Source organism: Miscanthus floridulus, chromosome 4 (assembly GCF_019320115.1).
Source record: "Miscanthus floridulus cultivar M001 chromosome 4, ASM1932011v1, whole genome shotgun sequence".
NCBI classification, from domain to species: Eukaryota; Viridiplantae; Streptophyta; class Magnoliopsida; order Poales; family Poaceae; genus Miscanthus; species Miscanthus floridulus.
In genome coordinates this window covers 95133368-95147123 of record NC_089583.1, presented here as the reverse complement: position 1 = coordinate 95147123, position 13756 = coordinate 95133368, and the positions used below count along the sequence as shown (strand labels likewise).

General features: G+C 46.4%; 1 protein-coding gene across 1 annotated transcript; it reads left to right on the top strand.

The window, feature by feature from the left end:
• Nucleotides 1-4897: 4897 nt before the first annotated feature.
• LOC136552184 (protein STAY-GREEN, chloroplastic-like) lies at nt 4898-7145 on the top strand. The gene is made up of 3 exons (XM_066543722.1): nt 4898-5499; nt 5642-6031; nt 6402-7145. Exons 1-3 carry the CDS (start codon nt 5356-5358, stop codon nt 6741-6743), a joined length of 876 nt encoding a protein of 291 aa, XP_066399819.1. The 5' UTR covers nt 4898-5355; the 3' UTR covers nt 6744-7145.
• The last annotated feature ends 6611 nt before the right edge of the window (nt 7146-13756 follow it).

The window sequence follows — 13756 nt, the reverse complement described above, 5'->3', positions numbered from 1 at the left end:
TCATCACCATGGCATCACCATCATCATGTCATGATCTTCATTTGCTTCACCACTTGGAATGTGCTATCTATCTCATAATCACTTTGATAAACTAGGTTAGCACTTAGGGTTTCATCAATTCACCAAAACCAAACTAGAGCTTTCACCCCCGAACTTTAAAAAACAACTCTTTCTGTAAAACTTACCACCGCTCTCCGTTGCCATGTGCATTCATTCACGTGGTTTTCACTTGCCAACCTCTCTGACTCGCCGCATCGCCCACTGACCGGTGACTTTTTGATGGGAACGAAAGGTGATCGATACTCCATCAGGTAAAGGCAAGTCTCGATTTGATGGAGAATCGACATACATGATTCAATTTCTGATCATAAAGATCTTAGCCCTGCAATCACGGCATCACGTTTCCTTGATTATCAATCGTGCAGTGCTCGGTTGACCGTTGACCTTGCCATGAAGACAAGTCTCTACCTACGAATCGAATAAGAACACAAGAGAGAACAAGGAAAAACACAATTTAGTATTGCAAATAAGATGCTTAGGATTCTTAGACGCATCCTCAATGGAAAAAAAAGATGGTGACGTAGCACCATGACAAATTCTTTGCGCATACTTATTCTAACAATTTTTGTTGACTCGGATGTAATTTTGATATGGGACCATCATAATTAGAAAAGAGCATATCTCAGCTTCCCGTACATACGTAGAACGTCGAAAACGGACTCTGTATACGACTTTGGTGATGATTTTAGTGTGGACAACTCATAGTCAGAGGTGGACTTGAACTTGATATGAATTGGGCCTCCAACTTAGTTTGATGTATTGCATGCCCACGCTAGTCTTCTTCACCTCCGTGCCTCTCTCTAAGTACTTATCGATTATCTATAAATTTCTAAAAATTATAACACAACAAACTATTCTAGCAATCAGAAAGGAATCACTTATTGATCCTTGCATAATTTGTGTGCTTTTAAAAGAAGACTAGGTAGCGTGCCCATACGTTGCTACGGGATAACTAACATTTTGTACTAAAAACACACGGATCATACGATAAGATAACAATACTGTAAAAATAAATACCAACGTTAAAGTGACATTTAATCTAAAAAGTAAAGTTTATGAATTTAACACAGTCACGGAGTGCGCGGTGTCGCAGGCTCACAAACTCTACTTGATAGAACTTTCCGTGAAGCGGCTAAGATAATGTTTTATATTAGCAAGAAGAAATCTTCGATATCCATTTCTTTCGTGCTCACAAACTAATGACCCTGGTGCAACAATGGAAAATACAAAGGAGCCATCCTTGTGAATGCGTGGAACCAACGCCACTACGATCATGTCATCCCACGACCGCTGGTATGGTGTTATTTAGCACTATTGTTCACTATTATCACTAACTTGCTTCGTTGGTTTTATTCAAGTAATTTATGTTTGTAATTATGCATGTGCTAATTCGGTTGATCCCACCTTGGCACATGAGAAAAGTAGGAAAAGTCGATAAAACTAATGATTTTGAGAACATACACGTGTAATAGTTATGAATGGTTACAAAACAAAATATTATGAACAAAACACTAAAAGTGTTATTTTTATAACAATAATATAACACATGTTCATTTTTCATTATGCCATCACATAAGTGTATATACAACATCTCCGTGTAGAGTTATAAACCATTTAAAAATACCTAGGAACAACAACAAATATGACATTAGTGAGATATTATTTGTACAATATAAATTTTGACAATGATGAAATGGTATTTTGATGTCCAGATTATTTATCAGACTCTTTCAGCAATTTTCCAATCTATATACAACTCAAAGAGCATCCCATGAGTGATGTACAAAAATAGTCCATATTATGGAGAAACAATTAACATTTTTACAGTGTAAAAATGACAGAGAAAGAGTAGCATGGATATATTATATAAAAAGCATAGTAGGTTTGATTTTGAATCCCACACCGACTTTTAGTTTCCTTATTTCCCCCTTGAGTATATATTCCATGCTAAAATTCATAGGGTAATTGTGCAATCAGATGGAACATGCAGTATGAGACTGATTAATCTCCGGAGACCCTTTATTGTACTACTTGCTAAAAATCACATGTGCTAAAAATTCTCGACGCAGGTCCTTCTCCTTCTCGACGCAGGTCCATCTACGAGGACACAACCACCAAGGTTTGCTAGCATGGAGACACATCTTGTCGAACATGTTGCCCGTGTTACATTCCCCACTTAGGTGTCTGCTTTTTCACACAGAAGGGAGAGCAGGGAAGGGGTGGCCATACCCTGGTTGACCACCCGCGCCGCCGGGATGCCGCGCACGGACGTGTGCGCCGCCTCCAGCACCGGGACACCGTGCCACCTCATGGTGGTCAGCTTTGGTGGTGCTGACGAGCTAGAAGGCGAGCCCGGTGTCCTGGCCGAGGATATGGTGGATGCTGTCGAGGAGCGACGCCTGCAAGTGGCCCAAGCTGAGCGCGACCTTCTTCACCAGCACCATGGTGCCCCCGATCCGGCCCTCCAGCACAGTAGATGCTGCGCCGCCTCACGGTGGTCGAAGGTGTGCAGCACGCCCAAGCGGGGAGTCATGGAGGGGAGGGGAGCGATGCCGCGATCGCAAGGGAAGCGACGAGCAGGGAGGAGACCGAGGCAGATGGAACACGTGAGCGTGAAACCAAATGAAAGGAGGAAAAACTGTCTCTTTTGCAAATGCAAAGAGAGGAAGTAATTAAATGTAGGCAGATTTGACAAGGTTATCAAAAATGCAAAGAAGTTCCTTTTGTCTTAATTCTCTTTCCTTCTGTGTTAATTCTCTTTCCTTTTGCTCGTTGTCATGTATGCTGGCGCATGTAAACATGCAATGTGTATATGGATAACACAATAATTTTCTACTTCCTATTTTGTCGTGATTCCTCTATCACATGACAGGCAATATTCAATCAAGGAGATATCGTGGGATCGTAGACGTGAGCAGACGGATGAACCAAAACAAATGTCGCACAAAAAAATATCCACACTTTATTCTTTTTAGTTGTAGGAGAAGTGAGGTCTTCATAACTTTTCATCTAACGCTAGATAGAGAATGTGTTTCCATGATGTTGGATTGCGAGAGATGTGTGAAGAAACAAAATTTGAAGAAAAGAAAAACAACCTATTATAAAATGGGCTTACTTGATATAATTATAGTTCGGAGACATATATAATAAATGGAATTTTTAATAGTTATATATTAAATTTAAATCGGAATTGATATACAACGGGCGTCTGGATCGAGACCGATGCACCCGACCCGAGCCGAACCAACTCACCCCCTCCCTCGATCCTCCTTTTCCTCGAGCCGCACTCCCGCAGTGCTCGCGTTCCCATTCTACTGCCGCGCCCGCTCGCTCGCCGTGACGGACACCGCGAGCTGGCCGCTCCGCCCGTCCGCCCGCGCTCCCTCCCTCCCTCTCCCCCCCCCGCGACCTGCTACCCCGTGCCCCCAGTGACCCGGCTTCCATTCCCTCCACCGGAGATGAGGACGGCGGCGGTGGCTCCGACGAGGTAGGTCGGTTCTTCTCTAGATCTGAGCCTTCCTCCTCCTCCTCCTGCTGCTCCTCTGGATCTGAGCGCTCCTCCTCCTCCTCCTTTGGTTCTGAACCCTCCCCCTCCTCTGGATCTGAGGGACGCGACGGTGGCTAGGGTTCCGGCGAGCTCTGCGGTCCGGGCTGTTTTTGTACGTTTTTTTTTTGTTGTTTCTCCCGTGTTGCATTGGGTGTTTTGGGATGTTGCAGAAGATAATTTTTGAATGTTGTAATGGGATTTTTGGGTCGTTGCAACAGATGTTTTTGCAATGTTGCAGTATTACTGCTTGAGATGTTGTAGTACATAATTTTTGATGTTGCAATACATGATTTTCGATGTTACAGTCCATGTTTTTTCGATGTTGCAGTACATGTTTTTCAATGTTGCAGTACACTTTTTTTATGTTGCAGTATATTTTTTTGATGTTGCAGTGCACGTTTTTCAATGTTGCACTACATATTTTTATGATGTTGCAGTATTATAACCCGATGTTGCACTACATAGTTTTTCCATTTGTTTTTGCAACGTTGCAGTTGAAGTGTTCATGCTTTTTTGGGACTGGGGCGCGGTAAGGAATGAAGGACACGGGTTTCGTTCTATTCCGTTCCGTGCACGCGGAGGGCGGGCGTGGTTTCGTAAGGCACCGGCATCCGGACGCACTCCGCGCAGAATCACTAGTTTAAGTTATAGATAAACTGTATCATCTAAATGTTCTCCATGTAAGTGTATCTTCAATTGCACGGATCTGCTTCGCGCCTTGTTCTAGAGCTGGCGTAGCTCACCCGATAAACGCCCTATTCGTTTGGACCGGTTTGGCTTATAAGTCATGGCTGAAAGTATTATTGGCTGGTTTGATGTGAGAAAAAAATATTGATCGTTGGCTGATAAGCCATGACTTATAAGCCATATACGAGCGAACAGGCTGAAAACCGGCCTTTTTTTTTGTGTTGTACACGCGGTGTCATTACAGGATACGGAACTCGTGTCGACCAAATAACACAAACCAAACATACCTTTAAAAAAAAACTCCGAAGGCTAGGCCATCTGCTGATGTTGATTTAGCCATCATTTTGACCTGAGAAGTGCACGATAAATGAGGCCCACCAGTCAGCTCACTTACCGCAGTTGAATCAAGACCGAGAGCCGACGATCGCACGGCTGAAAACCTCACCGCACTGCCGAGCACACGCCGGTACGCCACGTGCAACGCAGACGAGCGGCCAACAAGGCAACAAGACGTTCCGCCCTCCACGCGTCTCCAACCTGGCCTGCGCCGGCGACTACTATTTCCTCCCACTCCCACACGCATCAGCTCGTTCCCCATCCCCACCACCGCCAAGAAGAGAGGAGACGACTAGACGAACGAGAGAAGCCTGAGCTTGCCCGCCCGCGCACACAACCGCGACGTTTCCCGACCCGTCACTCCACCAACTCGGCCTGCAGTCCTGCACACGCGCCGCCCGGAGGCTGCGCGTCACTCACTCATATAACGACTCCATACAGTCCAGGAAGGCAGGAAGCCAATCGCCAGCCAGTCAGGAAGCGCGGCCGCACCAGCTCCTGTACCTGCAGACGCCCATCGGCCAGAACACTTGCGTAGCAGGCTAGTACAAGATTCTCAGACCGGTTGTCCATCCGGATCTTGCCAAGTCGTGCAAGATTCCTGCTTCGCCGAGGATTAATTAGCCGCCGGGCGAGCTTCTGCGGAGAGTCGGCAGCTTTTCTTGGTCCAGGTTTGCCTGCTACTTTTGGTGCGGTCCTAGGCGAAGGGAAGGATCCAGACCGACATGGCCGCAGCCACTGTCGCCGCCGCTTCTACCATGTCCCTGCTCCCGATCTCCCAGCTCAGGCAACAGCAGCACGGCGCGGGCGCCGTGGTCGTGTTCCGGCGGCGGCCCCGGGACGCGCGGCGGAGGCGATACGTCGTTCCGGTACGCGATCCCCACCCGCCCCCGATCCCGTCTCGTCTCGTGCGATCTTTTAGTCCTTTCTTGCTCCGGTTTATTTGGGCGTGGTGAGCTGATGAGTGGGCAGGGGTTGTGGTTGTGGGTGCTCTGTTTCGATTATCTCTAGACGGCGAGGCTGTTCGGGCCGGCGATCTTCGAGGCGTCCAAGCTGAAGGTGCTGTTCCTGGGCGTGGACGAGGAGAGCAGCAAGCACGGGCACCCGGCGCCGGCGGCGGGGAAGCCGCCGCTGCCGCTGCTGCCGCTGCTGCCGCGGACGTACACGCTGACGCACAGCGACGTGACGGCCAGCCTGACGCTGGCCGTCTCCCACACCATCAACCGCGCGCAGCTGCAGGGCTGGTACAACCGCCTGCAGCGCGACGAGGTGGTGGCCGAGTGGAAGAAGGTGCGGGGGCGGATGTCGCTGCACGTGCACTGCCACATCTCCGGCGGCCACTTCCTGCTCGACCTCATCGCCGGCCTCCGCTACTACATCTTCCGCAAGGAGCTCCCCGTGGTACGTACTACGTGTCTCCCTGCTGCCCACACGCGTGGAAACACGTGTAACATGTACGTACACGGCACTGCAAATTGCAATCGGTTTCTCCGCTGCAGATTGGTTCCTGAGCGAGACCCCACGCTGACGGCTGACCTGTGTGTGCGTGTGTGATCTGCAATTCTGCATCCTGTCGTTATCCTCGCTTGCTAATGCTTCACACACCATTATTAGGGAATCTGTTGTTAAAGCAATCATGTTTAGAGTCTGGTACAGATTTAAGCAAAACTTTAAGAGCAACGTTCTCTTTTGTCCTCCAAACAGGCTCCTTGTTGTGTTAAGTTCGTTACGTTGTCAGTCTTATCATCTTGCGACTGTGCTTTTGGTGCAGGTGCTCAAGGCGTTCGTGCACGGCGACGGCGACCTGTTCAGCCGGCACCCGGAGCTGGAGGATGCCACGGTGTGGGTCTACTTCCACTCCAACCTGCCCCGCTTCAACCGCGTCGAGTGCTGGGGTCCGCTCCGCGACGCCGCCGCGCCGCCTGCCGAGGACGACTCCACCGCGCCGGCCGCCGCCGCCTCCAAGGAGGGGCAGATGCCGCCCGTGGGCGAGTGGCCGTACCGGTGTCCCCAGCAGTGCGACTGCTGCTTCCCGCCGCACAGCCTCATCCCCTGGCCGAACGAGCACGACATGTCCGACGCCCCCGCCGCCGGCCAGGCCCAACAGCAGTAGTGAAACTGCACGTAGTACGGAGGAGAGGGACCTTCGCTGCTATGCAATGTAAGCCGTAGCTAATAATAGACTAGCGTGTTGTTTGGTTAGCTGTTCTTTAATTTAATTGGTAGCTCAGCTCAGTTCAGTTCCACTTCTGCAAACCTGGAAGTACAGAAGCTTGGTTGAGGTGGTCGTCTTGTAAATAGCTAGAACACTTTGATCTGGATGGCAAACCTGCAGAGGATGTGCATACATGTTGCTGCAAAGTGGCAAGTTTAAGGGTCGGCAGGCAAAGCATCATCCGATGTACTACTTACATTACATAGTACTATACTATTCTTGAACTGGAACTCCAGTAGATTTGTGCAGTGAAAATACTTCGTACAAAGTATGTAAATGGAATGGAATTGGTTAACTATTTTTATTCGACCATACCATCTTGGTCACGCGTGTCTCTGTCAGGAGGGGTGAAGATGCGTCTGAAGTCTGGAACCGAGAGCGGAGAGGTCGTTGCGAGTTGTGATTGAGTGGTTGTGTGTACACCACCTCGCGCTGCAGTGTGCAGTGTGCAGTGTGCAGTGCTAGGAGGAGTCTGGAGTTACCGGTAGCTTTCACGCTTGCGTGCCGTTTCGACTAAACCGGCTCTGGAGTCTGGAGATTTCTCCCAAACTGATGGATTTCCATGCTACTTGGCCGTTTAGTGCGAAAGATCATCTTTTTTTCCTTTGCCTTTGCGTCATTGCTGGAATCGGCAATTTTGTCAGCAATAGCAGCCGATGATTGGTTTGGTGCTCTTGCTTGGCGTGCTTGTTAGGTGCAGTAGGACGACTTACATGCACCTGGGAAAGAAATTACCAGGACCCCTGGTGTGTGCCCGAGGAAGAGGAAGGATCGAAGGAAAGATAGAAAGAAATCACTCTGGCTCTGGATTGCACTATAATCACTCTCTCACATAATCGGATGATCACTATCAAGCATATGTGAGATGGAGGGCTCCCAAGCACTCACAAGCATTGACACAAAGTCTCCCGAGGTGCTCCGCACTAGCCATGGCCAAGACCAACTTCTATTTATAGCCCCATAGGCTAAACTAGCCATTTCCCCTTCACTAGGCACATTTTGGGGTGACCGGACGTGCCGGTCGAATCGACCGGACACACCCGGTCCAACGTTCGGTCAACGGATGAACGTCACATGTTGCCTCCATTCAACCTTAGTCGCTTGATCTCAACGGTCAAGTGATGACCGGATGCAGCATAGTGCTAAGACTGGACACACCTCTACTGAGTCCGGTCATTTCTAGAGAGGTTCCATTCACGACCGGATGCATCAGTTAGATCACGATCGGACGCAGGACTCCAGCGTTCAGTCACTTCTAGTAAGCTCCTAGAGCTGCTCAACCATGACCGGACGCATCCGGTCGATCTTGATCGGACACAGCATCAGTGTTCGGTCCTTCTCCTTTTCTCTATGCCACCACGTTAGCATGACCGGACGCACCCACCCAGCGTCCAGTCATGAAGTGACCCAACGTCCGGTCGAAGACCGACACCTGTGCCTTCACTGCTGCCACTGACTAGACACAGGACCCCAGCATTCGGTCACTGTGTGACTAGTGTCTGGTGCACTCTATGAAACCCTATCTTTTCTGTACAGGGCACCGGTGGCACCATCGAACTGTCCGTACTCTACGGGCGGACACTCTACCGATGAAGTTTTAAACCCTTCTCGCCTCCGTTTCATCGCTGAGTTGATCCACATCAACTCCAACTTCATCTCCTTTGTAAATGTGCCAACACCACCAAGTGTACACCACTATGTGTATGTGTGTTAGCATTTTCACAATCATTTTCCAAAAGATTAGCCACTCAACTTGCCATGACACTCGATCCTAGCGATGATGCAAAGTTAGATCACATGAGTGGCACTAGATGACCGATATGCAAACAAGTTTGCCTCTCTTGATAGTACAACCATCTATCCTAGACCCAGCCATCAACTTCTCTACACACCTATGACCGGTGAAATGAAATGCCCTAGGTTATACCTTTGCCTTGCACATTCCATTCCATCTTCTCCATTGTTGATGCAACACATGCACCAACATGATCAATAATGATATGATCCATTTCATATCATCACGTGATCATATTAGTTCATTGATCTTGATTTCACTTGCTTTTCACCATTGCCTTCGTCCATCGGCGCTAAGTCTTGCTCAAGCTTCACCGCCACACGGTCCATCGCTCCAAAGCCTCTGACTTGCCCTTCACGCTTGCAACTGGTCCATCAAGCCAAGTTGTGTCTTGATCTTCTCCACCTTGACCACATGACTCAATGGCATGTCTCATGTGGAATGAGCTCCTTCATCATCACATGTGTGAGCTTTGCAACATCTCTGAGCCACTTTCACCTTCATGGCATATGTTGCTCACACACATGTACCTATGGACTAATCACCTATGTATCTCATATAAACACAATTAGTCCACCTAGGTTGTTACTCAATTACCAAAACCACACAAGGACCTTTCAGCATGGTTGAAAGCTCTAGTTTGGTTTTGGTGAATTGATGAAACCCTAAGTGCTAACCTAGTTTATCAAGTGATCATGAGATAGGTAGCACATTCCAAGTGATGAAGCAAATAAAGATCATAGCATGATGATGATGATACCATGGTGATGATCAAGTGCTTGGACTTGGAAAGAAGAAAGAGAAAAATAAAAAGCTTAAGGCAAAGGTATAAAAAATAGGAGCTATTTTGTTTTGGTGATCAAAACACTTAGAGAGTGTGATCACATTTAGGTTTGATAGCCGTACTATTAAGAGGGGTGAAACTCGTACAAAATGCGGTTATCAAAGTGTCACTAGATGCTCTAACTCATTCATATGCATTTACGATCTAGTGAAATGCTAACACCCTTGAAAATATTTGCGAAAATATGCTATACATGTGCACAAGGTGATACACTTGGTGGTTGGCACATTTGAGCAAGGGTGAAGAAGTTAGAGGTGAAAAGGAGTTAGTCTTGCTGGTCACAAGGTGACCGGACGCTGGTCCCAGTGGAACCGGCGTGTCTGGTCAGTTGTAACAGCAGAGATGCTGGCGTCGGTCAAACAACCAGACGCTGGGTCGCTCAGCAACCGGACGCTGGCAAGGTGTGTCCGGTCCTATTGTTGGGCAACGCTTAGAGGCTAGGATCTCTAACCGGACGATGGAAGGGTCCGGTCATGCTTGACCGGACATGTCCGGTAGGTAAAAAGCGTTTCTGGAACCTTACTAGAAATGACCAGACGCTGGTGGCTCAGTGTCCGGTCAGTTATAATGCAGCGTCTGGTCAACTCAAGTGATCGTTGAAGTCGGAACACATGGCTGTTGTTGGATGACCGAACGCTGAGGTCCAGCGTCCGGTCAACATGACCGGAGCATCCGGTCAGCCCGTGTTGTGCCCAGTGAAGGGGTAAAATGACTCTATTTTGTGGGGGCTTCTATTTAAGCCCTATAGCCGGTTGAAGCTCACATCTTTGGCCATTTTCATTGACATAGCAACCTTGTGAGCTTAGCCAAAGTCCTCCCACTCATCTCCATCATAGATTCATCATCTTTGTGAGATTGAGAGAGAATCCAAGTGCATTGCTTGAGTGTTTGCATCTAGAGGTACTTGGTGTTTGTGTTTTGCTGCGGGTTTCTCTTATTACTCTTGGTGGTTGCCACCACCTAGATGGCTTGAAGCAGCGAGGATCATCGAGCAGAGAGTGGTGATTGTCTCCGGCTCCGATCATAGTGATTGTGAGTGGTTCTTGACCTTTTCCCGGTGGAGAGCCAAAAGGTACTCTAGTGGATTGCTCGTGGCTTGTGTGATCCTCATCTTGTGTTGGTTGTGCGGCACCCTATTAAGGGTTTGGCGTGTGAAGCCAATTAGCGCATGAACCTCTAAGTGAGTGAATCGCCACAACGAGGACTAGCTTGCCAGCAAGCAAGTGAACCTCGGTAAAAATCTTTGTGTTCATCATTGATTCCGAGGTGATCGGTCTTCATTGTTACTTATCCTTGTGATTGATTGGTTCCTTAATCTACATGGTGGTATAACCTTCTTGATCACTCCCTTTACATTACCGCAAACTAGTTGTCAAGCTCTTTAGTGTAGCTAGTTGTGAGAGCTTGCTTGCTTGCTTGGTGTGGCTCTTTAGTTAACCTTTGAGAGCACACTAACATAGAGTAGTGTCATAGCTATTGTGTGAATAGATACTATCTAAACTAGAATTGTGGTAGGTGGCTTGCATTTTGAGTAGGCTAGCGCAATACTTGCTTCATCTCATAATTGTCTAACCATTTTGTTAAGTGTTGTTGTAGAAATTTTTATTAGGCTATTCACCCCCCCTCTAGCCATTAGGACCATTCAAGTGGTATCAGAGCCGAGGTCACCATGATTTGAGGCTTAACAACCTTCGGTGTAAAAATGGCTCAAATCAACAACATAAAGAAGCCACTCCAATTTGATGGCTCCAACTATCCCTATTGGAAGGCCAAGATGACAACTTATATCAAGTCAATCAATAGGAAGGTTTGGAAGGTGGTAGAAACCAAAATTGAGATTGAAGATCCAGAGAATCCCACCACCGCCGAAGAAGTGCTTCTCCAAAACAATGACGTTGCTCTAAGTGCTATTCATGATGCAATTGATGAGAGAACATTTGAGCAAATCAAGAATATTGAGATGGCTTATGAGGCATGGAAGAAGTTGGAAGAATCATATGAGGGCACTCAAGCCGTGAAGGGTGCAAAGGCATACATCCTAAAAGGAAAGTTTGCAAGCTTCAAGATGAAGGAGGATGAGAGTGTGCCGAAGATGTTCCATAGGCTTCAAGTGCTTGTTAATGATCTTAAAGCACTTGGTGAAGAGGAGAAGGACAAGAACTTTTCACATAAGTTCTTGAGATGTTTGCCTTCAAGATTTGGTACATTGGTCACCATTCTAGTGAGAAGCGGTTTGGACACCATGACACCAAACCAAGTATTGGGAGATATAATGACCAATGATACTTATAGAGATGATGATGAGAAGGAAGAAAAGAAGGAAAAGAAAGATGAGAAGAAGGATGATAAGAAGAAGAGCATGGCAGTCAAAGCCACATCATACAAGGGCAAAGCTAAGTAAGAAACATCATGTGAAGAAGATGAATCTTGGGATAATGATGATGATGAGAAGATGGCCCTTTTTGTGAAGAGATTTGGCAAGTTTATGGTGAAGAAAGGCTACCATGCTAGAAGAAAAAAGTCTTCATCCAAGAACAAAGAAGAGTCAAGATGGTGCTTCAAATGTGGAAGCAAAGATCATCTTGTTGCTCAATGCCCATACAATAGCGACAATGACGATGACAACAAGAAGAACAAGAAGAAGGAAAAGAAAGAGAAGAAGGACAAGATGGCATACAAAAAGAAGGGTGGTTCATATGTAGTCACTTGGGATAGTGATGCTTTCTCAAGTGATGATGATGATGATAGTGATGATAACAAGACCACCAAGAAGAAGGTTCTTGCAAGCATTGCTATCAATGAGAAGCCTTCTCTCTTCAAATCTTCATCATGCTTCATGGCCAAGGCCACAAAGGTAAAATCTTGTGATGATGAAAGTGATGAAGAACATAAAGATGAAAATGAACATGAAAATAACCATGATAGTGATAGTGATGATGATGAACCCACTAAAGATGAATTATTTGACATGCTAGAAGATGCTAGAGAACACTTTGACATCAAGAGAAGGGAATGCAAAAGCTTATGTAAGGAACTAAAAGACCTTAAGCAAGCCTTTGATGAGCTCAATGCATCTCATGAGAGGCTAGAGGAAGCCAATGAGAAGCTTGGCAAAGCTCACAAAAAGCTTAAAAAGGCTCATTCCTCTTTGCTTGATGAGCAAAATAAAAAGGAGCATGTTGAAACTTGCAATGTAGGTTTAACTTGTGATATAATTGATGAATCACTATCCATGCCTATCATTGTTGCTCCTACTAACCCTTCTTGTAGCACCTCCACTTCTACCTCATCTAGTAGTGATGGTCTCACTTATGATGTCTCACTAGTGGTTGAGAATAAGAACCTCAAGAAGGAGGTCAATAAGCTCACTCACACCTTGGCTAAAGCTTATGGTGGTGAGGACCGCTTGCTTATGTGCTTGGGTAGCCAAAGAGCTTCTCTCTACAAAGAGGGATTGGGTTATACCCCCAAGGAAGGCAAGGCAGCCTTTGCTCCTCACAAGACTAGTTTTGTGAAGAATAATGATCGGTTTTGCACTAGTTGCAAGCAAGTTGGTCATGTAGAGCAAAAGTGCATGAACAAGAAATCACAAGCTAATGTATCCTTCATAAAGCTTGATTCATGCTATATGCTTACTAAGGGTACAAATGGTGTGAAGGCTAAGTTCATTGGTAAACCATGGATGGGCTCAAAGAAGAAAGCCATTTGGGTACTAAAGAGCCTAGTGACTAACCTTCAAGGACCCAAGCAAGTTTGGGTGCATAAAAAGAATTGATCTTCTTTTGTAGGTAAATTACAAAGCCGGAGGAAGGCATTGGGTTCTTGATAGTGGGTGCATTCAACACATAACCGGTGATGCAAGAATGTTCAACTCAATCAACACCAATGGCAATGATAGTTATGATAGTATCACATTTGGTGACAATGGCAAAGGCAAGGTCAAAGGGCTTGGTAAGATTGCAATATCCAATGACATGAGCATATCTAATGTGTTGCTAGTAGAGAGCTTGAACTTTAATTTGCTATCCGTGGCTCAATTATGTGATCTTGGATTCAAATGCATATTTGGGGTAGATGATGTAGAGATCATAAGTGTAGATGGCTCTAACTTGATCTTCAAAGGCTTTAGATATGAGAATATATACTTGGTTGATTTCAATGCTAGTGAAGCTAAATTATCTATATGCTTGTTCACTAAGTATAGCATGGGTTGGTTATGGCATAGAAGGCTTGGTCATGTTGGAATGAAATAATTGAATAGATTGGTTAAGC